The sequence below is a fragment of the Bufo gargarizans genome, chromosome 3 (assembly GCF_014858855.1).
Source record: "Bufo gargarizans isolate SCDJY-AF-19 chromosome 3, ASM1485885v1, whole genome shotgun sequence".
In the NCBI taxonomy this organism is placed as follows: domain Eukaryota; kingdom Metazoa; phylum Chordata; class Amphibia; order Anura; family Bufonidae; genus Bufo; species Bufo gargarizans.
In genome coordinates, this window is record NC_058082.1 from 84,564,721 (window position 1) to 84,589,970 (window position 25,250).

A 25,250-nucleotide genomic window follows, 5' to 3' on the forward strand; every position below is an offset into this window, starting at 1 on the left:
TAGATGACCGTGATAAGAACATAGTCCTACCACTTTACAGATCACTAGTCAGACCACACATGGAGTACTGTGTACAGTTCTGGGACTCCTGTGAACAAGGCAGACATAGCAGAGCTGGAGAGGGTTCAGAGGAGGGCAACTAAAGTAATAACTGGAATGGGGCAACTACAGTACCCTGAAAGATTATCAAAAGTCACTTTAGAAAAAAGACAACCGAGAGGCAATCTAATAACTATGTATAAATTGTGCTGTTCTCCTCATATTTGTATTACCAATTCTTCCTTCACCATGTTGTTTCTATGCATTGATCTGTTGCTGCCATCTGCTGGCCAGAATTTGCATGCTGCACGCCTCTGCTCTTGTTATTAAAGTTTTTCTCTTCTGGGCGTGGGTTGAGGCAGCCTTGGTCCATGTGACTTCCTGCAGCCATTTTCAGTGCTTCATAGCTGTGTGATGGGACATTCAAACACTTTGGGCTCGTGAAGGCATCAGTTTTTGACCAGCAGCTAGCCTCAGAAAAGACACTAACAGGACAGCATCAATACCACTACTACCAAAGCCATTACAGTATTGTATCATCGCTTGTCGCTGTACTTGGGTCAAATAAACCCACGTCAATTGTAATCACCATGTCTATGTTTGAATCCATCCAACCTGAGCTTCTGCCGGTCCGGTCTGCTCCACTGCTCTCAAACAAAGGTAGGAAAGTCACACAGCCGCTATCAGTTACACCTTCATTCACCTTCCTTTGGGGACAGAACATAAATATATCAGGGGACAGTACAGAGATCTCTCCCATCATCTATTTATCCCCAGGACTGTGACTATGACGAGGGGACATCCTCTGCGTCTGGGGGAAAGAAGGTTTGTACACAAATATAGAAGAAGATTCTTTACGGTAAGAGCAGTGAGACTATGGAACTCTCTGCCTGAGATGGTGGTGATGGAGAATTCACTAAAAAAGTTCAAGAGTAGCCTGGATGTATTTCTGGAGTGCAATAATAATATAGGTTATAGTTACTAGAGATGGGTCGTTGATTCAGGGAGTTATTCTGATTGGAGTCGGGAAGGATTTTTTTTCACCTAAAATTGGCTTCTACTTCACTTTTTTTTTTGCCTTCTCCTGGATCAACTTGCAGGATAACAGGCTGGACTGGATAGACAGATGTCTTTTTTCAGCCTTATAAACTATGTTACTATGTAATATATGTTGTTCACAGCCCACTAGGTAAATAAGATTCCAGGACCAGGCACACCAGTAACTTGACCAGGTGATAGCAATGCCACCTCTGCATTGTAATGCTGGAATTTCTGTGCCAATGTACTCCCTCACCTCCTCATCCTCCATCTTGTCCTCACGCTCCCATCTAGGCACAGTTCACAGTGGTCCTCCAGCATATCACCTATGTAAAAATAGGCATTGTCATGTGGTTCTGCACCTGATCAGCCTTGGTGAACGGAGCCACACTGGGGAGGAACTGCTACACGTCATCAAGAAAGAAAACGAACACTGGCTGTCTCCTCACAACTGAAAAAGGAACCATGGTTACCGATAACAGGCAGAACATTTTGTCTGCTCTGCATCAGGGAGGGCTGACCCATGCGCCCTGCATGGCGCATCTCATCAATCTCACTGTCACCAGGGCTCCAAGTCTTCCACTGAACTGCAAGAGCTGTTAAAAATGTCCAGAAAACTGTGCATGCACTTCAGCCATTCTTACCGTGCAAAACATGCCCTCCTTGAGCTGCAAAGGCAAAATGCTCTTCGCCGACATCAGCTGATATGCAATGTTTCCACCCATTGGAACTCCACACTCCATATGTTAGACCGCCTTTATGAGCAAGGTGGTCAACAATTTCTTAATGCTGCAGACGGATAGATCTACTCTCTGGTGTAACTTCCACGTTAGCCAGTGGAAGCTCATGCGTGACACATGTCATTTGCTCAGGCCCTTTGAGAAGGCCACTATATTTCTCAGTCGGCAGAACTACAGGATGTAATGATGTCATTCCACTCCTTTACATCCTGGAGGGGATGCTGTCAAATCTGATTGTCGAGGAGACAGAAGATGTGGCACCTCCACTGGCAGAGGAGGAGGAGGAGGAGGATGAGGAAGACAAACGCCCAGGAATTTTATATACAACTAAGTGGTTTATCTGCCCTAGCAATGGGAGAGGAGAAAGAGGAGCATGAGGAGTTGGAGGACAATCAGGAAGTACAATGCAGATGATCCAGACTGTGGCAGTATGCGGTAGAGATGGAGGCAGAGAGGCCCTCCAAGTCCCTTGTGCAAATGGCCAGATGCATGATGTCATGTTTGTGTAGTGACAGCCTCATTGTCAGGATTCAGCAGAGGAATGACTACTGGCTATCCACATTGTTAGACCCCCGCTAACGGTCAAAAATAGGGGCATTTTTTTGACTTTCTGAGAGGGATGAAAAATGGACTACTATAGAGACATGCTATGTAGTCAGTTGGTCGCTGCCTACAACTGCCATCGCTCGTCCTCAGGGAGGTTTGACCGGGGGGAACATCTGCACTCACACTCCATCGCTATGACTGGTGTGTGTGTGTGTGGGGAAGGGGGGGCAGGAGCAGCACCAGCTCAATACGCAGCAACTTCAGTCTGGAGTCTATGATGAGCAGTTTTCTTCAGCCACCTACTGAAGAAACCACCCAGCAGCAGCAGGACATGCAACAGAACCTCAAGCAGCAGGTGTTGGCATACTTGGACTGCACCCTGTCACCCATGATCTAAGATCTCCTGGACCAGGGATGGGCAAACTGTGGCTCTCCAGCTGTTGTAAAACTACAAATCCCATCATGCCCAGGCACGATGGGATTTGTAGTTTTACAACATCTGGAGATCCGCAGTTTGCCCATCCCTGTCCTGGACTATTGGACGTGCAAACTTAAATTGTGGCCGCAACTGTCCGAGTTTGCCATGGGCATGCTTTCTTGCCCAGCCAGTAGTGTGGCATCAGAGGGGGTGTTTAGTGCAGCAGAGAGCATAGTTACTCCTAAGGGAACTCGCCTTTCTTCCCTAAATGTTGAGAAACGCCGTTGCCTGATGCAACAGAATAGATCATTCTGCCACTAATGATCATACTGTAGTGTGTTGCCACACTGGAATATTCAGCAGAATGGGCTGTTATTTCTGGCCACATGCTGCTGCCACCACTCTGACGCTACCACCCGCCAGCTGCCTCTACTGCTATCCCTACAATGGGGCTTCTTGGCCTACTGATACTATGTACATGTTACATTTTAAAATGGATATGCATGCCACTGGGCCTTTCTATTACACTGCTGTTTTTGGGTTCTGCTACTACTGTGATCTGCCACCATCTTGTGAGCTCTGGCCTCCCTTGTGATCCCCACCCTGTTATGGGGCCACTATTGTCCCTGTTACTGCCACTGCTGCCACCCTTCCCCACTCTGTTATGAGGCCACTATTGTCCGTGTTACTGCCACTGCTGTTGGCCCCCAACCCTACTTTCTTATGGGGCCGTTATTGTTCCTGTTTGTCCGTGATGACATCACTGTTTATTTTCAGTTCTTCTTATCTGTCAGAGGGAGAGAAACATTTTTAAAAAAAGGATCCTGTATTTCGGTCAGTATTTGTAAGCCAAAACCAGGAGTGGGCCCAAAACATAGAAGAGATGCAAATATTTATATTACATTTAATGTCTGTTTTGGACTGACTCCCGGTTTTGGCTTATACCTAAAGATCAAATACTGACCATCTGTGAGAGGCTTTATGGATGCTCAAAGTACAGGTTTAGTTTTTTTTTTGTTTTCTGTTCTACTGATGGATCCCAAGAACAGAAAAATAAACAGTGATGTGAACACAGCCCTACTGCCACTGCTGCTGCTCCCCCTCTCAATTCTGTCATAGGGCTACTATTGTCCTTGTTACTGCCACTGCTATTAGCCCCCATCCCCACACTGTTATGGGGCCACTACTGTCACTGGTACTGCCACTTCTGCCACCTTTCCCACTCTATCACGGGGGCCACTATTGTCACTGTTACTACCACTGCTGCTGCTGCCACCCTCCCCTCTCTGTCATGGGGCCAGTACTTGACTCTTGGGGCACTGCACAGTTAAGTCCACGGTGATAAATTAGACCTGACACTAACATTGACCTGTAATACTGACACACAGAAAATTTTAAATTAAAAAGCATGTGTTTGGACTCCCACAACATGCTTTTTTTTTTTTTCTCCACTACTTTATTGGCGCTGCCTCCATTTTTTTTTTAATTTAGTTCCACTAAGGAGCCATTGCACTGCAGGGGTGCTTTTTTTTTTTTTTTTTTGCTTTAATGAAGGGTGGTGTATGCTTTTTGTTTAACAGAAGGGATTAGCTATGAATCTATAATACTGACAGCACAGTACCTACAGAACAGATTAACTATGAATGTGGGTGCACTAGAACGTAGCGCACACAGGGCTTTTTTTTTACTTCCAAGACTTCACAGTGAGATTGTGCCACCAGGTGGGATAAATATGATTAGGCAGAGCGGCCTGGATATACCTGATTTATCATGATCTGTGACAAATTAATTTGTAACAAATCAAATTTCTTGTCGAAGTTTGGAAATTGCCGAATCGAATTTATCAAAACTTCACTCATCTCTATTAATGACCACAAATGGGATTTTGCCCTGTTTAGGAGAAAATGCTTAACAATAGTGTTGAGCGAACTTGTGTTTTAAGTTCAGTGTTGTGTTTTAAGTTCCGTGGTAGCGGAATCCATAACGCGATTCTTCGATATCCCGAACCCGAACTTTAGACGCCGAACTTAAAGCACAAGTTCGCTCAACACTACATTTGAGGTGCTTTGTATCCTTTTAACTCTTGTGAAAATGCAAAATGGGGGGCTTAAGAAACACTTTATTGAAATTTCCACAGTCACGTGTTTCCAAATTCTATGAAAGCCTGTGGGGTCAAAGCTGTCAGTACACCCTTCAATAAATTTCTTCAGTGTATTTTCCAAAATGGGGTCACTTTTTTGGGGGTTTCCACTGTAGGGGTACCTTAGGGTCTCCTCAAATGTGACATGGTGCCCAAAACACCATTCCAGCAAAATCTGCCCTCCAAAAAAAACATATGGTGCTTCTTCTCTTCTGAGCCCTGCAGTGTGTCCATACATCAGTTTACGACTACATATGGGGTGTTTCTGTAAATTTCAGAATCAGGGTAATAAATAATGAGTTTTTTTTTACTGTTATCCACTGCTGCTTTACAGAAAAAAATTAATTAAAATGGAATATCTGCAAAAAAAAGGTGAAAATTTGAAGTGTTAAAGTTTAGAATAACTCGAGAGGTATCATTTCTAAAATGGGGTCATTTATGGTTGGCTTCTACTATGCGAGTCCCACAAAGTGACTGCATACCTGAATTAGTCCTTAAAAAAAGTGGGTTTTGGAAATTGCTTCTAAAATTCTAAGCCTTCTAAAGTGCTAAAAAAAATAAATTGACAAAGAGATACAAACATAAATTAGACATATGGTGAGTGTTAATTAATAGCTATTTTATTAAGGTATCACTTTTAAAATTAATGAAAATTTAGAAAATGCCTGATTTTTCTAAATTTTCCGTAATTTATTTTTTAAAATAAAGGTTAAACATATTGACTCAAATTTACCACTAACATGAAGTACGATGTGTCACAAGAAAACAATCTCAGAATGGCTTGCATAAGTAAAAGTGTTCCAAAGTTATTACCACATAAAGCGACATGTTAGTTTAACAAAACTAACACATTGCCCTTATGGCCCAAGGTTCCCCATCATCTTCTAGCCGCAACAGCTTGTTAACCCTTTAACACCCGGGGAATTTACACATGCGTTCCATGCTGGAACGCATGCTTCCCACCCCTGATACAGGTAGTGACGTTCTTCTCACCTCCTTTTGCAGGAAGCGACGTCCTTCCCACTTCCATTTTCAACACATGGCCTTATGAGATGAGTTATATAAGGCCCCTGGGTAAGTTGTATCATTATGACTGCATTTGCTGTTTTTTTATCTTACTTGTACTGCTCCTGATGAAGGGGGTTACCCATCCCCCAAAACGCGTTGAGCCCACCTGTGATTTTTAAAGAATAAAGAGGATAAACACTAGAAGTATCTAATACTGCAGTGTTAATTTCCCACAAGTCTACAAACGATCCTGGCGGGGGAGGTTTGGCCCTTGGGTGTCTTGAGTTCTATCTCTGGCCTCCTCCTCAGTGAAGTAGGTTGTATTTCTTACACTTTATCCAGATTGCTTTTAACAATTTTTATCTGCTCCTATCTATTTTACTAGAACATCATTTGGTTTAAACCGGCCACTATATGATCTTTTAACATTCTTGAGGCATTATAGTCTCTTTAATTTTTCCCTTGGAACCACTTCTAGGTTTTGGCGCCCGTATGGTGGTTTACCCCCTCTTCTTTTTATGATTGTTACTGGTTTCCTATGCAGTAGATGGATTCTATGCAATCAACCACCTTGGGCAGCCGACCTCCACCTCAATCCCAGAATTTAACTATTTAATATTCTATTGTTCTAATTACTCTGCCTCTTGGCGCCCTGCCTGTTGTTTCAAAACCCCTCCTTAGACACCTCCAGGAAGGCCACTTTGACCAACACTCTTTTTTCTCAACCGATTTTTTTTTTTCCCTCCATTTGTGTCTTGTACCCCACTAGTGACAGGGCTGTACCATTCTAAGGATGTACCATTAAAACTTATCCTATTTTATATCCGAGACATTTCTTAACCCATTTACACCCATTTACCTCCTAGTCCCGGCAGTCTCATTTTACGCATGTACCGACATTGCGGTACAGTATCAAATGTTTTTTTAAAGTTTAGAAAGACATATATTGCATTTCCTTATTTTCACTTATTGTTTAACTTGACCTCAAGGTTTGAGATTAACTTGACCTTCTTCCACAGACTTAAAAAGACTCCACTAAGAACTGTAGCTTACAAAAAGTCTGAGACATGTCATGTAATGTTCCATTCTGTTGCTGAAGAGAATAGACAGATGAGGAGGTTCAGGTCTTTAAATGAAAGCATTGTCCCTCCTCCGCTGAAGAACATGGCAGGAACCAAAAGGTCACAGCAAAAAATTTAAAGCCGGAGATCTTTATTGGAAAGAACATTATTGATATCAGAGATGCCGCCCTTAGATAACCTTTCTGTGCAAGGAATATACCAAAGCTATTTCTTTTTCTCAAAGACTGCTGTCACTTCTGAAGGCAAGATAATAATAATGATAATGTGTATTTCCTGAGAACTTCTAGTTTCTCCAAGGTGGGAGATAATTGAATGTGACATCTTTATTCTTAACACTGACTGTATGCCCTTCTTTGGCCGCCCACTTAATTAGCACTCTTCGGAAATGAGACGTTTTACCTTACGAGACACAATAACACGATCATTTGATTTATTCAGAGTCTCTAACGCTCGCGGTGCAATAAAGCTTCTGCTGTGACATGTGAGCCTCCACATAAGTGTCAAATAAAATTCAGTAGCTGCGTAAAAGCTGTAAAATTAGCACAAAGAAATAAAAATAAGACAAACTCTGATCAAGACAGAACGCTACAATAAATAACCATTTATGCTACAGCTGCTGAATTGCAAATGTTGGCAGAGACTTAGAGCAGACAAAGAAGAAATGAACATGAGTGGTCATTAAAACAAGTTATTATACTACAGTAACTAAATAGAAGGAACATAATTGATGATGCTAAGGAGGTCATTATGTGACGGGCATAAAGATTTCTAAGTACCTATCACCATGCCTGGTCTAAAACAAAGATGTGAATACATTATTAGTGTTCTTCACCTGTATAACAAAGACATATTGGGCCAGATTTACTAATCCTGTCGAATTTGTAGACAGAGTCATTTCATATTTCTGTCTAATTTGTATACAGTCTAAAATGTGCCACTGATGTGGGCTGATGCTGTATCTAGTTTCTACCACCTACCCTGAAAATCTGTCCCAATGCACCAAAATTCAGTCTCCCAGCCAAAAATGTGTCAGAATCTACCAATATTGTGTCTCTGAGATAAAAATCTGCCCCAATACACCAAAAATCTGTTCTAATATACCAAGGTTCTTTCTCTAAGCCAAAAATCTGTCCCAATGTGGCAAAATTCTGTCCACCAGAAATGTAATCTAGAACATGTGCCAAAATCGTTGATTTCAACTTCATAACTGTATTTAGAACAGGGGTCTGCAACATTTACCACTCGAGCTGCAGTGAAACTACAACTGGGCTGCTCTTGTAGTGCCCATAGAAGTAAATGGAGCATTCTGGGACTTCAGATCTAGAAGATAGACAACAGCTGGCCACCTCCACATTTTAGTTTAAACCAGGAAATGTCAAGGATGGCAGAAAAAGCCATTTTTTGGGACACATCTGAATAAAATATGTGTCTAAAATGAGAAAAAACTGACGTTTAACTCAGACCATGACAAGAAACTGGTGCACTTATCATGAGGACCACTGCATAAAAAGAGCGTTCCCTAATGGACAATACCTGCTTATATGTCCTCTTAAGGCATATGGACATCATAGAGATAATTCCCCTGCTTGAGACCTTCTCCTATTAGCCAGAATGAAGAGTTGCTGCAAAGAGTGGTGAACTCAGCTCAACCATGCATGGCATGGTGAGCATCATATACTGTACAACTACATATGCCTTGTATGAGTTGTGGCTACACATTCACGTGGCTCACTCTATATACAAGAGGTCTTCAAAAAGGTTGTGCTCTTTTATATTTTCACTGTGAGTAGATGAATGAATCCTTTCTATATATCTACAGTATATATGCTAGAGGCCCTGCCCTATGTTTCTTTCTAACCTGTGCACAGGTTCTTCAGTTGAATCAAATCTAAGATCTGCACATGGTTACCAGCGCTGTGTGGACACGGTGCAAACGGGAACCATTCAGAACCTCTGATGATAAGACCTGCACCATATTTTTCTTCTTGTATCTGAAGGGTGGTGATTCAATCACACTGGAAGACACTAGATTGTTCATATCCTGGTTTAGTAGCTTCAGAGGTTTTATGTACTGACTGTATGAATTTGGAGGTTTTTGTGGACTGTATCCTCTCTACCACGTGTGTCTCCACTGTGCTGAAATGGAAACTTGCAAGCCATTGATTTCATTTTGAAATTTGATTTCCTTGCATCAGTTCCCCTATTATCTGATCAAAAGGGACAGATTTGGATTTACTGTGTATCCAAAGGCAAATTACAAAGTTAACTCTTAAGATTAACGACTAGTGTAATGATCTCTATTAAAACATTGACTGTATTTGACGGTTTTAAAACTAACATAACAAATCTTTATTAGCGTAACCATTAAAAAGAAATAAAGCCCTTTACATAAATAGGCCAATTCAATGCTGGGGTGGATAGGTATCCAGCATGCGTGCAGTATTGTTGTAATGCACGCTATTACTGTATGTATACCTTTACTACCCTATCCCACCTCAGAAGTGATGTCACTCTGCACTGTGGGCTCTCATTTCTGTTTCGCCCCACTGTACTACATCACAGATAAAAAAATCACTGTTGGGTCCCTGTATCTTTGTATCGCACTGATCTATTGTTTAGCTGATCAATTGCGGACCCTAACTACCGCTAGGCTCACATCGGGTTGGTCTATGCTACCCCTACTCTACGCGTTTCCAAGACCCTACTGCGGGCTTTTCCTCAGGAGCATTTGCAGGTATTCAGTTATAAAATATTAACATTGTAGCCAACCAAAGCAGAGAGAGCGTCTGCACGTGGAGCATGCGGTGGTACCGCGCCTCTCTGCTGTTTAAATAGGGACGAGAATCAGGAGGGAGGCTTGGCTGAGACGGCGAATCAGCGCAAATGAGGGTGTGGTTCAGCGCCGTGAACCATCCCACGAGCCAAAGTGCCACCTCATAGTATGCAGTGTTGCGTCCCAAACCTTCAAGGGGAGTAAATTGGGGGGATATTAGGGCAACTACTCTTTTACAGACATGCCGGTTAGGGATAGGGAAATGAAATAAACCTCAGCACATGAGGTATTTCAGACAGGGAAGCAGCTGTGCCGATATGTGCATTATAATAAACTCTCAGATATAGTGCATCTTGCATTAGCATAGCACTACATGTGCAGAATGGAGAAATACCTTATTAGGGATATAGATAAGTGTAGATAGATCGGGTTATATAGATAGGTACCCTGCAGATTATCGGGTGAGCGGATATACACTCACCTAAAGAATTATTAGGAACACCTGTTCTATTTCTCATTAATGCGATTATCTAGTCAACCAATCACATGGCAGCTGCTTCAATGCATGTAGGGTTGTGGTCCTGGTCAAGACAATCTCCTGAACTCCAAACTGAATGTCAGAATGGGAAAGAAAGGTGGGCTACAACAGCAGAAGACCCCACCGGGTACCACTCATCTCCACTACAAATAGGAAAAAGAGGCTACAATTTGCACAAGCTCACCAAAATTGGACTGTTGAAGACTGGAAAAATGTTGCCTGGTCTGATGAGTCTCGATTTCTGTTGAGACATTCAAATGGTAGAGTCCGAATTTGGCGTAAACAGAATGAGAACATGTATCCATCATGCCTTGTTACCACTGTGCAGGCTGGTGGTGGTGGTGTAATGGTGTGGGGGATGTTTTCTGGGCACACTTTAGGCCCCTTAGTGCCAATTGGCCATCGTTTAAATGCCACGGGCTACCTGAGCATTGTTTCTGACCATGTCCATCCCTTCATGACCACCATGTACCCATCCTCTGATGGCTACTTCCAGCAGGATAATGCACCATGTCACAAAGCTCGAATCATTTCAAATTGGTTTCTTGAACATGACAATGAGTTCACTGTACTAAAATGGCCCCCACAGTCACCAGATCTCAACCCAATAGAGCATCTTTGGGATGTGGTGGAACGGGAGCTTCGTGCCCTGGATGTGCATCCCTCAAATCTCCATCAACTGCAAGATGCTATCCTATCAATATGGGCCAACATTTCTAAAGAATGCTATTAGCACCTTGTTGAATCAATGCCACGTAGAATTAAGGCAGTTCTGAAGGCAAAAGGGGGTCCAACACCGTATTAGTATGGTGTTCCTAATAATTCTTTAGGTGAGTGTATATACATGCCACTATGTCTTAGACCAATGAGTAGGAGGTCTAATGGGTTATATTATACAGGGCTATATGAAGCATGTGTAACTGCTTCGTTCATTCAGTCCCTGCAGGCGTTTCTGTACGTAGCCGGAATATCCATTCAAGTTTCTTGCGTAGTAGTTTGTTATCCAAGTCACCTCCCCTCATAGATTGCCTGATTTTTTTTCAATGCCCTGGAAACTGATAATTTTTGAGTCACCACCGTGGACCTCTGCAACATGTCTAGCCAGGGTGGTGTCTCTTTTGTTTTGGATGTCACCATGATGTTCCGCAATGCGACGTCTAAATTCGCAGATTGTTTTCCCAACATATTGCAGACAGCAGGAGCATGTGATCAGACATATTACTCCCGCGGTTCTGCAGTTGATAAACGATATTATATCATGCTGTTGGGAAGTAACAGAACTTGTAAAGGTTTTACCCACTTTTATAGACTTGCACGCAATACATCCACTACATCTGTAGTTTCCTTTTATGTCACATGTCAGCCAAGACTGTGGTTGTGAGGGTTGTGTAAAGCTGTGTACTAAGCGGTCCTTGAGATTATGGCCATGACCATACGTGATAGAAGGTCCTGGCCCTAAAAGGTCACCTGTCAGGGTCAGTTTTGAGGTCCCTCACTAACAGGCAAACCTTTACCTGGGCTGGTGGGAGAAAGAGGTGTTTTTTTTGTGAGATGTGTGAAAAATGGTCATCCTGTATCCAACTCTGGCTCAGATTCATTGATGATGTGCTGATTATGTGGAAGGGAAGTAGAGAACAATTCAACTCCTTCATAGCACATCTTAATATTAATGACTAGGGACTATTCTTCACATCTACTATTGACCATGACCATGTGACCTTCCTGGATTTAAATATAACAAGAGGGGTGGATAATAGTTTGTCCACTACAGTTTTTAGAAAACCTATGGCCTCAAATAACCTTCTACCCCTGGGCGTTACGCAAAGGGATCCTAAAAGGACAATACCTGAGAGTGAGGCGTAACTGTTCAAACACTGCTGATTTCAAACAGACAGCAGATGACCTCAAATATACGGTAGGTTTAAAAACAGAGGTTACCCAGAAAAGGTTCTCAATGATGCATACCATCATGCCCGCTGTGTGGAAAGAAAAGATCTCCTGGTTCCTAAACACAGAAACCAGGGAAAGGAGGAGTTGAGAATAATAGAGACTTACGATGCGTGAGGAACCTGCTGAGTCACCATTGGGGGATTCTCAAAACTGACCCTGACATAGGTGACCTCTTAGGGCCAGGACCTTCTATCAAGTATGGTCATGGCCGTAATCTCAAGGACCGCTTAGTACACAGATTTACACAACCACAGTCTTGGCTGACATGTGACATAAATGGAAACTACAGATGTAGTGGATGTATTGCGTGCAAGTCTATAAAAGTGGGTAAAACCTTTACAAGTTCTGGTACTTCCCAACAGTATGATATAAGAACGTGTATCAACTGCAGAACCGCGGGAGTAATATATCTGATCACATGCTCCTGCTGTCTGCAATATGTTGGGAAAACAATCCTTGAATTTAGACGCTGCATTGGGGAACATCATTGGCGACATCCGAAACAAAAGAGACACACCCTGGTGAGACATGTTGCAGAGGTACAAGGTGGCGACTCAAAAATAATCAGTTTCCAGGGCACTGAAATAAATCAGGCAACCTATGAGGGGAGGTGACTTGGATAACCAACTACTACGCAAGGAACTTGAATAGATATTCCGGCTACGTACAGAAAAGCCGCAGGACTGAATGAACGAAGCAGTTACACATGCTTCATATAGCCCTGTATAATATAACCCATTGGACCTCTTACTCATTGGTCTAAGACGTAGTGGCATGTATATATATCCGATCACCCGATAATCTGCAGGATACCTTTCTATATATCCCGCACTATATCTGAGAGTTTATTATAATGCACGTATCGGTGCAGCTGCTTCCCTGTCTGAAATACCTCATGTGCTGAGGTTTACTTCCTTTCCCTATCCCTAACCGGCATGTCTGTAAAAGAGTAGTTGCCCTAATATCCCCCCCAATTTACCCCCCTTGAAGGTTTGGGACGCAACACTGCATACTATGAGGCGGCACTTCACGGCGCTGAACTACACCCTCATTTTCGCTGATTCGCCGTCTCAGCCAAGCCTCCCTCCTGATTCTCATCCCTATTTAAACAGCAGAGAGGCGCGGGCGCGTCCGGCTATACCAGTACCGGTACCGCCGCATGCTCCACGTGCAGACGCTCTCTCTGCTTTGCTTGGCTACAATGTTAATGCTATAACTGAATACCCGCAAGTACTCCTGATGAAAATCCTGCAATAGGGTCTTGGAAACGCGTAGAGTAGGGGTACCATAGACCAACCCGATGTGAGCCTAGCGGTAGTTAGGGTCCGCAATTGATCAGCTAAACAATAGATCAGTGCGATACAAAGATACAGGGACCCAACAGTGATTTTTTTATCTGTGATGTAGTACAGTGGGGCGAAACAGAAATGAGAGCCCACAGTGTAGAGTGACATCACTTCTGAGGTGGAATAGGGTAGTAAAGGTATACATACAGTAATAGCGTGCATTACAACAATACTGCACGCATGCTGGATACCTATCCACCTCAGCATTGAATTGGCCTATTTAATGTAAAGGGATTTATTTCTTTTTAATGGTTACGCTAATAAAGATTTGTTATGTTAGTTTTAAAACCGTCCAATACAGTCAGTGATTTGGTATTTAGCCTAGACGGTAAACATCCCTATCAGTATTTTCAGTGATTTGCTTTAATGATCTCGATTACCCCGCGCAGTTCTCTCCGACTGCATAAAAGCCAGTCTAGCAGAAACAACATCTTCGTAAACATCTATCATCTTCTTTGAGGTCACATTCACTGCACGATAGACAAGCAGAACTCCACACAAAGAACAGGTAATAACTGGTCCACTTCAGCAGATATATGACCAGCAGATTTGATAAAGTATTACAGGCAAGGAGCGCTCCGACCTTCCTTTAATAATGCAGTGATTCATCAGATAATTAAAAATAGACAATAGCCCAAATAAAGGCATTCTATTTGTCAGGGTGCAGACTTGGTCATACCTTTTATGTAATGTTAATTTATCCTTTCAGATAGCATTGCCGCAGAAACACCGCGTCTTTACCTTGAAGGAAACACGGACAACACTTGATTTATGGTCTGCACTGTCAGAGACCACAACGTTCTCCACGAGGCTATCCCTGGAGGACTTTTCCTGCTTGAAGGGTGTCTGACGGAGGCAGTTACTTTTTACCAATAGCATTTTAACTTGAAATACAATATACTGTAGAGAAAAGAAATTATCTCAGGAAAAACTGCACTTATTTAGTTAGCGGACGTCCTTGACTTTTGGATATTTGGATGGTTTCTCACTTCCAGGCTTCTTTATTGTTTTCTTTAAAAAAAAAACGGGCTGTCTAAGATGGGTCTCATTTATTTATTTATTTTTCAAAAGCACGTCCATTTTTGCCAATGGAGTATATTGCAGTAGTATTGCAGCTCAGTCCCAATTTCTTGTAAGTGTATGAGCAGCCCAGACACAAGGCAAGGACACGAGTGGCAAGGTTTCTAAAAAGCAGACTCTTTGGCTAATTTTATCCAGCACTATTATTGGTAACAGCTTTATATAGAATACCTTGCACACATTATGTACAGTAGAAACATCCATTGGGATTCATGATTATTACAAGGTTTCCCAGTTGTCTGCATACAGCAACCAGCCTGGTGGAAATCAAGGGCGGTCACACTGACAGTGAATCTCCATCTTTAATGCTATGATTTATTTAGGTCTAAAATATCATGCTCATTAATTTCATAATATATATTATTGGCAGCCGCACCTCTATTTTTGGAGTCAGATTTCCAAATCCATAGATTTAGAGGGTACCCTCTCTGACGGCTGCATGTTGATTTCCACTTATATGGATTGGTGTATTATAGAACTTAAATCTAAAACTTCGCAGCTCACGGCCAGTGCTGCCGGCAAGGACTCTGATGATAATCTTGACGTGTGCTGTCCTCACCCTATAGCGCCTGATTGACAATATTCTATTTGTACACCATCATAAGGAGAAATCTGGGCTTGGACGGTAAAGGTAGGGCAGGGGAAGCACGCATATCATTAATATTATTGAACTCATTGCAAATTTTAAGTTGTCAGTTCCGAAAAACTACTGGACAATTACACAAGCTGTAAGTGACAGTGTGTCTGTCACTATTGTATGCTGCCCATAGAGAAGACAGCATAATGGAGCTGACAAGTGTCATTTACCGTATTTTTCGCCCTATAAGACGCACCTAGGTTTTAGAGGAGGACAACAAGAAAAAAATATTTTTCATTAGACCTCAGATCAGGCCTCAGCTAACAGCCCCAATCAGACCCCCAATGTTAATAAGACCCCAACAAGACTTTAGATCAGACCCCCAATCAGACCTCAGATCAGACCCCAATGTGAATGACCTCCAATCAGACCTCATATCAGCCCCCACTGCCTCTCATATTAGCCCCCAGCAGCCCCCATTACCTCATATCAGCCCTCAGTAGCCCCCATTGCCTCTCATATTAACCTCCAGCAGCCCCCATTACCTCATATCAGCCCTCAGCAGCCCCCATTGCCTCTCATATTGGCCCCCAGCAGCCCCCATTGTCTCAGATCAGCCCCTATTGCCTCATGCTTTATAAAATAAATAAACCACTTACCTCTCCTGCTCCTGGACACCGCCGCTCCTCACAGCTCGCGCTCTTCTTCCTCCTGCTGTCGGCTGTAATGTGAACCAGCGTGCGGTCACAGAGCACCCTCACGTTGTGCGCAGCCACTGCACAGCTGACAGCCGAAGACCAGGAAGTGGTGAGTACAGAGCCTTCACCTGCTTCCTGGTCCTCTGGTACTAATGAGCGCTTCCATAATAGAAGCGCTCATTAGTATTCACCCCATTTTCCCCCACTTTTTGCGTCTTATGGGGCGCAAAATATGGTAAATGATAAAATTCCGGCTGCATGCAGTGACCACTAGGGGCAGTTTAAAGCCCACTACATACTGTTTTATTACAGAGCTCAGTGAACATGTTCCTAACCTCTATTCCCTTAATGAAGCACAACCCTCCACACTACAAACACTAGCACATATACACATTATACTAGCACATATACACACTACTATATTCATCACCTACCCGGGCCAATAATCAGACAGATGAACGCTCATAAGACCCAATCGGCTCATCTGTGGGCTCTTTTATGTGAGCTGAAAGATGCCCACTTGTCGGCAGCTGTCCACATAATCTAAACTGCATGGGTCATGAACTGTGCCGGATTGGTTTGCCTGGGGCTAACCAGTAAAATTCATTTTGGGAGCCCACTCTAAAGCTACATGCAAATATTGCCTTTTCACACAGAGCAGCAGCAGCAGCAGCAAGATGTACAAGATGAATTTCGGGAGTGCTGTAACCTTCAAAGGGCAGGTCCATGGGGAAAGAGGATGCTGGTTGGCCTGCCTCTTTTGCTAAAGGGGTTATCCAACCCCTATAATGCCCCCCCAAATGTCCGGACCTCTCACACAGACTTTACTTACCTCTCTCCCCGGCACCCGCGTCGCTTCTGATGCCCGCAGGACTGCTGCTGCATCTCCCCGTCCCGCGGATCAAAATATCTGGCGACGGGTGGGCGTTTGGGCAGCGACGCTAGGGAGGTTAGTTCCCATCGTAGCCTACTATTGGCTGCCCCAACCCCTCCCCCATCGCTAGATGCAGTGGCGGCACTGCAGGCATCAGAAGTGACGAAGGTGCTGAGAAGCGAGGTAAGTACAATCTGTGAATCTGTGTGAGGAGCCAGGGCATTTGGGGGGGCATTATAGGGGTTGGATAACGCCTTTTAAAAAATCATCTCAGCCGCCAGATACATTTATAATAATAAACTGTGTACTCTGCTTAATAATCTACCCATTTTTAAATATGAACACCGACTAGGTGAGATGGTGGAAGCTGCTTATCTATGTGTAGTGCAGTTAGTGCCATGTGCCACTTGTGTAGAGGGTGGGAAACTAGGGGCCCACCTTGCTCAGGGGCCCACCAGAGGATTCACCTGTTCCCTTTCATGAACAACGATAATGACATACTTACTAAGATTTCAAAGGTGGTGTGCAGGAGATCTGACAGTGCTACCGAAACGTTATCAGGTATGGACATGTCTCTTTTTTTTGTAGGCCTCATATTTTTTGTATGGTGCCCTGGCCTCTTTTGTATGATACTCGATGCACTTTGGACACTTTGGCAGAACCTCAGTGCTGGGAGAAAGCCGCCCTCCATGCTGTGATCAGGAGATTTGCTAACTCTTCCGGGAGCCTCCGTTTTCTGAGAGACTCCCAAAATATGAGCAATGATCGTTCGCGCCCCCTCCCCCAGCAGTTTTCATCAGTCAATGTGAAAAAGCGCCAACTGACTTGTTTCATCATTGGTTGGTGCTCCTTATGACCTTGGGTCATGTAAAACCATTCTTACAATTCCTTTATAATAACAATTGCAGATGTATTTAAGCCCATCTCCCCTTGCACTCTTGCAAAGTCATGCCTCCCTTAGATCTATATTCTGGGAAAGATCTTTTTGAATTTTCATCAGGGCATTGTAAAAAACTGAAAGCTGAACTTTACACAGTTTTGATACTTGAGTCTCAGACTCTGTTCATACAGTAGGCAAAATATCCAATCTTTCCACAGAATTTCTTTAGGCATCTCCTGTAGGCAAAAGACTGACAATGTTCCTTCAAGTGCTCAAAATCTAGATGTAGAAGAACAGCAGCTCTCATCATGGAGCGACTCACAAGTTGCCATGACTGCCACCAGAGAATTGCAAAAAATAAAGCAGTGCTGGATTTTTTCCTATCTGGGGTTGCGCATTGTGACCCAATTCAATTCAATGGCTGCATTGCTATACAGCAATCGTTGGTCACACATCGCATCTCATGGCTAAGATCACTTTCTAAAACTTAACATGATAGAAAACAAACAGAATCTATTATCTTCTCCCCCCATGTCACTCAGCCCTCCCAACAGACTTACTGTATCTACCAGTAAATGGCTCCTATACTATCCCTGGTTATACAAGTACGCTGCTTTGGGGTAACCTTCAATTCTACCCTTGACTTCAAACCATGCATCCAAGCCCTTTTCACTTTCTGCCACCTCCAACTCAAAAATATCTCTTGAATCCGCACATTCCTAAACCATGAGTCCACAAAAATGCTTGTAGGTGTCCTCCCATCTAATACTCTGGCACCGCTCCAAATGCATCCTCAACTCTAATTCACCTCTCCCATTGTTACTCTTCTACCTCTTCTTTCTGTCAGACCCTTCACTGGCTACACATTGCTCAGAGAATGCAGTACAAAACATTAAATATGACATACAGGACTGTCCACAACCTATTCCCTCCATACATCTGTGACTTGACCTCCCTGTACCTTCCCACACAGAATCTCTGATCCTCACAAGACCTCCTTCTTTACTCTCCTGTCATCTGCTCTTCCCACAATTGCCTCCAAGATTTCTTCCATGCATCTCCTATACTCTGGAACGCTCTATCACAACATATGAGACTCTCACATACTGTGGAACCTTTCAAAAGAAAAATGAAAACCCACCTCTTCAGACCAGCCTACAACCTATAATAAATGGCGCCGCACATTTAAAGTACATGAAAGGCTGCTTTGTGCTTTCCCAGAATTGGGTTTAAAACACGTCACTACTGCTACTAGACCACAGTGCCGCAATACTACTTTCATGGTAGCTTCCCATCCTCCTTTATCTGTCCAAGCAGAATACATTATATAATATAGTTACTGTTGACTGAAGTCAGCGACCTCTGAACTTTCTGTTTACAATGGTATTAAATATATTGGGCACGGCCTCCATCAGGGCAATACAGCAGTCTGGGGCCCAGCAGCCTCATTATTATTCACTTCAGTTAGGTGAAAAGTAATGAAGCTATGCTGATATGGGCCCCCTCTGAGCACCCAGAGAGACATATATCAAAACTGGTGTACCCATCTTCCTGCACTGGCATGAGATATACCTAATTTATTAAGAAGCAGATGCCTCCTAATCAATTAGGCAGATCATTGCCCAGCCATGTGGCAGATACTGAAGTCTACACCAGCTACTATTTCAGCTATAACTTACTCCACTTTCAAACAAAAGTTATAGTAAATCCAACAGGCCTCCCTTAACCCTCCTGCTAAGACTCGCCCGCTTAGCAAATTATTGCGGCATCATTTGTTACTTTTTTTACACCACAATTGTAGTGTAGACTCTTTTCTTTTACTAAAGAAGCTATTTTACAAGTCTTTATTAGGATTTGAACCCCAGACCTTCTGTATGGCAGACATAAGACTTGCCATTACACTATAGACCTTCTCTGTTGGAAGAGCTGCATTTTCTGTGCTTAAAAAGCTGTTTTCTTTATAGGCATAATATTAAATAAACAGCATATTCCTGAAATTAAGGGAAAAAATTGCACCAGTTACCTAGGATAATGTGTTCACAATATTGTACAGTGTATTATGATTACAGAGATTCCAAATATTGTTTTGTGATATTTCATACTTAGTTTGTTACAAAAACTGTAATGGTTTTTGGTTTCCGCTCCCTTATTTTGTCTTAGTAACAATAACTTTGCAGAAAATTGCAACTTTTACCATAAAAAAAGTAAAAAATTATACTTTTCGGCCAAAACAAAACCCCAAACTTTTGGTACAGTAGGCAGCAGCCTTACCCATTTCTCTATAGAAAAGCTCTGCTGTCTCTCACTGATTATCACTTCACAGACACAATATTGAATAAATAGGTACACTGTAGCTTTTTAAGCAGAAAATCAGTATTTTACAACACAGCAGTGCTATAGAATAGTGGTAAGTCTCTTACCTACTATACAGAGAGTCTGGGTTTAAATATATATTTGTTTTATTAAAAGTCATGGCAGAAAAATAGAATTTTTACTTCCCATCTTTTTTCTTTTATGGTAAAAGTTCCATTGTTCCGCAAAGTTAATGTAATAAAAAAAAAAATTAACGATTGTAATAAATTTGATGAAAATTAAAACCTTACTGATGTGCATGGCAAAATGGCCCGATGCAAGCAAAAAATAAAAATAAAATGTTACAGCTGTTATGGCTATGAATGTGAGAAGGGCCTGAGGAAGAAGTATATGATTTGCCTGTATGGGGCCCTGAAATTCCTGATGGCAGCCCTGATATTGGTATTATAGCTCAACACTGCAATGTTAGATACAACCAATGGACAGTCAAGGTGCTGTTTGTAGAAAAAACATATAACATATAAAATATATATTGGCATTGCATGGTATAAATATAGAATAAATATTACTTGGAAACCGGTACCTAAGTTGTTTCGAGGAGGCGGCTCTAACTAGTGGGGTTTCCACAGAATGTTCAAACAAAGCACCTTCCGCTCCTGCAACAAAAAACATAACACAGCATTATAATGATGATATACATTACCAACTAGATATTGAAATCAAAGTTTAATATTATATAGTAATATATTATATGTTAAAGAATCTTTGATTTTAAAATGAGAACGTTAATTAAAATGTATAGAAAATACAATGGAAGAAAGTCTTTGTTCTTGGTGAAACACATAAAAAAATTGCGCAAAGTGGTTGTCTTATCAGAGTCAACCCCTTCTAACATGTGGCCAGTGAAGCAGTCAGTTTATCGCCTGCAGTCCCGCTCCTGGCACCCCTGCCAATAGGGGAAAGCACGACCAGCCACCCATTTTCCCTGCAGCAAAATGTATTACATGGTGGATTTTCAAATGAATGACCATAAATGTAATACAAAGATGACATAAGTGTGTCAGAGCATAGACTCAAGTGAAATTATAGGTACATTTTAACCTCCCAGTGCAGATTAAAATCTAATTTACTATACACATACACTATGTTCAGAGTGAGTATGTGTAGTACTCCTCGTATGTGTAGTTGCCAGCTCATGTAGTATATAATGGTAGGATAAAAATATAATTCAATAATTAAAAAATAAATAATAATAAAAAATTATACAAAATAAAGTTGCAAATACTAACATAAATCATGCATGAGCTCTACCTTTTTTAAATCCCCTGTATACTGCGGATGTGAGCGGCTCTGACTTCTCTAAGTTATAGTTGTGAAGAAAATTGCCAAGAATCTGTCATCTCCTGTCTTTCCGTTTAGGTACAAGGCAACAATATAAGACCATTGTTAAAGTTTTATAGAGATATTCTATGTTCTGATGCTCTTTCTCAGAAGCCCAAGCCATCAATTAAGTCATCTAATTGGACCACTGGAGGTTTGGCATTTTGGATAATTATTTTTCGTTCCAAGTTTGGGTTATATACAGCTTTATTTTTGCCTGAGATACAGATGTAGAAGCTGTGGTGATTACATGGCATTTACAGTCCCACAGAACCCAGGGGATGTACGGAGACAAATCCTGAATATTTTACCCATATTTCTCATAAAATTCTCACTCTGAAAGATTGTAATATAGTTATAATTATCAAGTGCCAATGGATTCTCAGCAAACTTAAAGGGCATCTGTCAGCAGTTTTGTACCTAGGACACTGGCTGACCTGTTGCATGTGCGCTTGGCAGCTGAAGAGGTCTGTGTTGGTCCCATGTTGAAAATCATAAAATCATATTTTAATATAAGCAAATGAGCCTCTTGGAACAACGGGGGCGTTACAGTTACCCCTAGAGGCTCTGCTCTCTCTGCAACTGCCGCCCCCTCTGCACTTTGATTGATCATGCCTGGCCCTTTCTCCTAAAGTTTTGCACTGCACCATGCGGTTCAGTAGCCGGTAGCAGGCACAGTACAGGAAAGATCTTTCCAGATGTTTTCAGGAGAGAGGATACAGCAAGAGTGTAATTAAGAAGGGAGACAACAAGGCCAAGAATTCCACAAGGGAATCGGTTTTGTGGAGGATGCACATCCTGACGATTTATGATTAAATTGAGCAATTTTACTGACCCGTGGCAAAAAGGAGTATTTGTTGTATTACTTGTTGTACGGAGGCAGTGATTTATTATGCCCAATGCCCATAGGGATGACAACTAGGATCCTAAAAGTGAGAATTTTGGAACATATCCGTGACATTAGAGCGGCCACAGATGTCACTGATTTAGAAAAACTTAAGGAGCTCAACCCTATCCCTAAAAATTCTAATGTTTAATACTTTTGGAATTAAGACTACAATGTCATGGTTTTAATCCTGGGCTGCTGCTGCTAGGTTTTGCTTTAGGTTACGATCTAGAAAAAGATACCAAACATGTGATTTCCATTTAAAGTTGCACGCTTCAGGTTGCACAAAGTCACATCACGTATCTGAACTAGCTCCCTTCTGCTCTAGCCTTCTGTTATCCCTCTGCTCTAGCATATGTGGGAAGGATGCAGTAATAGCTACTGCGCATGTACCTCCTCCCAAGGCTAAGTGCTTACACCTACACTGTCACTGAGCGCTGAAGGCTAATGAGCTGGCTGTGACCACTTGGTTGTAGGTCATAAACAAAGACACCACACACAACATCATTGGTCTAAAAAGACAGTTCTCCTTTAAAGCGGTTGTCCAGCCATTTACATTTTAAGAATTTTTTTTCAGAATGCTTCAAAATTATAAAACAAGTATACAGCCCCTTTCCTATGCGCTCTTGCCCTGTGCCGGTCTCTGTACTTCCTGATCACAGTCAACATGGAAATGTGATTGCTCAGCCAACCACTGAACGTTCGTATGCCCATGTCAACAAGGACCAAGAAATAGTAAGGTAGGGATCGGTAAGGTAAATTTTACTTCTTTCATAACATTAAAGGGGCTTTCCACTTATGCCAAAAAATATATAAAATACTAGATTAACAGCCAACCTTACTGCATAATACAAGTCAGATGATAATTGCAACTGGGGCACTAACAAAGATTTCTACTAATGGCCTTGGCTAGTGAATGGACTTGACATAAAGTGTGCACTTACTGGATTTCTCACACTGGTCCTTTCAATGTCTGTACTGGGAAAACGCTACAGATTGCATGTTAAAGGCTTGCAAAAGCTACGCAGAACTGCATTATTTTACCTTCTACTTTCTGTCATCCAGTCAAAGTTGGTTGCTGCAGAATTACAATTCATTGCCCAGGGAGGAAATGTATTTTTAAAAAGTCTTTCATGATCATGTACCAATTGACCAGAGGAGAAGAATTTATTTTTAAAATATTTTGGTCCTTCTCCTGGGTGGGCACCAAAGCAGCTGCTTCTCCTGCTTCCCTTATAGCTATGCCCATGATTCCAGTCCAGGACTCACTGGGAAGTGTCTGTAGAGAGGTCTCCTTCATCTCCTGGTTGGAACATCACAGATCCAAGCAGGGTCGGCAGCCTCATTAGTATTCACTTCAATACAGTGTTGCATATGGGTTGGTGGAGGGGCCCTCTTCCAAAACATAGACTGTTAGCTAACAAAATGATTTAACAGGATTTGAACTCCAGATCTTCTGTATGACAGGCAAAAGAGTTAGCATTACACTACAGACCTGCTCTGTTGGAAGTGCTGAATTTTTTGTGCTTAAAGGGGTTCTGCACTTTCATTTAACTGATGATCGGCGGGGTCCGACACCCGGGACCCCCGCCGATCAGCTGTTTGAGAAGGCAGCGGCGCTCCAGCAGCGCCGCTGCCTTCTCACTGTTTACCGTCGGGCCGCCCGCCCACTGACGTCACAACTTGTATCAACTAGAGTGGGCGCGGCTAAGCTCTGTTCACTTGAATGGAGCTTAGCCGTGCCCACTCTAGTTGATACAAGTCGTGACGTCAATGGGCGGGCGGCCCGGCGGTAAACAGTGAGAAGGCCGCGGTGCTGCTGGAGCGCCGCTGCCTTCTCAAACAGCTGATCGGCGGGGGTCCCGGGTGTCGGACCCCCGCCGATCAGAAGCTGATGATCTATCCAGAGGATAGATCATCAGTTAAATGAAAGTGCAGAACCCCTTTAAGATAAATATTTTCTTCACAGGGATAGCACAAAATAAATAGTATATTACTGAAATGAAAGGAAAAAAAGTGCCATCTACCAATCACCATAAATAATATGTTCACTGTATGTGGTATCCCTGTAATCATAATAACCCATACAATATAGTCAACCTATTATTTATGGTGATGGGTAAACAGTGTTAATAAAAATGGAGGGGTACACAGTTTGCCTGCATGAACACCTGACATTTCTGCTGGCAGCTCTGGATCTAAGCCTGCTTGAAGCCCTTTAACACCACCCTGAGAGATAAAGTCACTGATGATATTGTGTCTACAGGGCATAGCCACGCCTCAAATGTAGACATGTCGTCATCTGGATGGGGAACCAATACAGTGGAAAATGTCCCATGACCACGATGGAGTGCAGGGAAAAGGAGCATTATAGATAAACAATCACTATTAGTAAGGGATAGTATGTGTTTCCTGTCAATTGATGCTGAAAATTCCAAAACTGGAATACCCCTTTTAAAACATTTGAAATGTTTTTTAACCCCTTAGTGACCAGCCTGTTTTGGGCCTTAGTGACCAAGCAATTTTTTTTCATTTTCGTATTCCAACAGCTATAACTTTTTTATTTTTCCGATGCAGTCGTATGAGGGCTTCTTTCTTGCAGGACAAGTAGCTGACACTACACCACTGGATAGAACTAAGAAAGAAACAAGGATCCCCTTAGTGATTAAATACCATCCCTGGTCCCAGCGCCTTAGGACTATTGTTAATCAATATTGGCACATATTATCCAAGTCCTATCCACGGATAGGAGAGTTCCAGAGGCCACCCATGATATGCTATAAACGGGCAGAAAATATTAGGGATAAAATAGTCCGGGCAGACGTGGGAAGCAATAAAATAGAAAGAGGACAGAGTTTTTTACCTACACCTAGACGGGGCACTTTTCCTTGTTTAAATTGTGTCAATTGTTCCAGCGTTATAAAGGGTTCATGTTTTTCTCACC

The 25,250-nt window shown here is 42.4% G+C and overlaps 1 protein-coding gene across 3 annotated transcripts in view; it reads right to left on the reverse strand.

Moving 5' to 3' along the window:
* SGCG (sarcoglycan gamma) overlaps positions 1 to 25,250 on the reverse strand; it is a 297,260-nt gene that overhangs the window by 25,414 nt on the left and 246,596 nt on the right. For all 3 annotated transcript variants that reach the window (XM_044285025.1, XM_044285024.1, XM_044285026.1), the window contains exon 6: positions 20,624 to 20,696. In XM_044285025.1, coding sequence (XP_044140960.1) covers positions 20,624 to 20,696 — 73 coding nt within the window. The remainder of the gene's footprint in view (positions 1 to 20,623; positions 20,697 to 25,250) is intronic.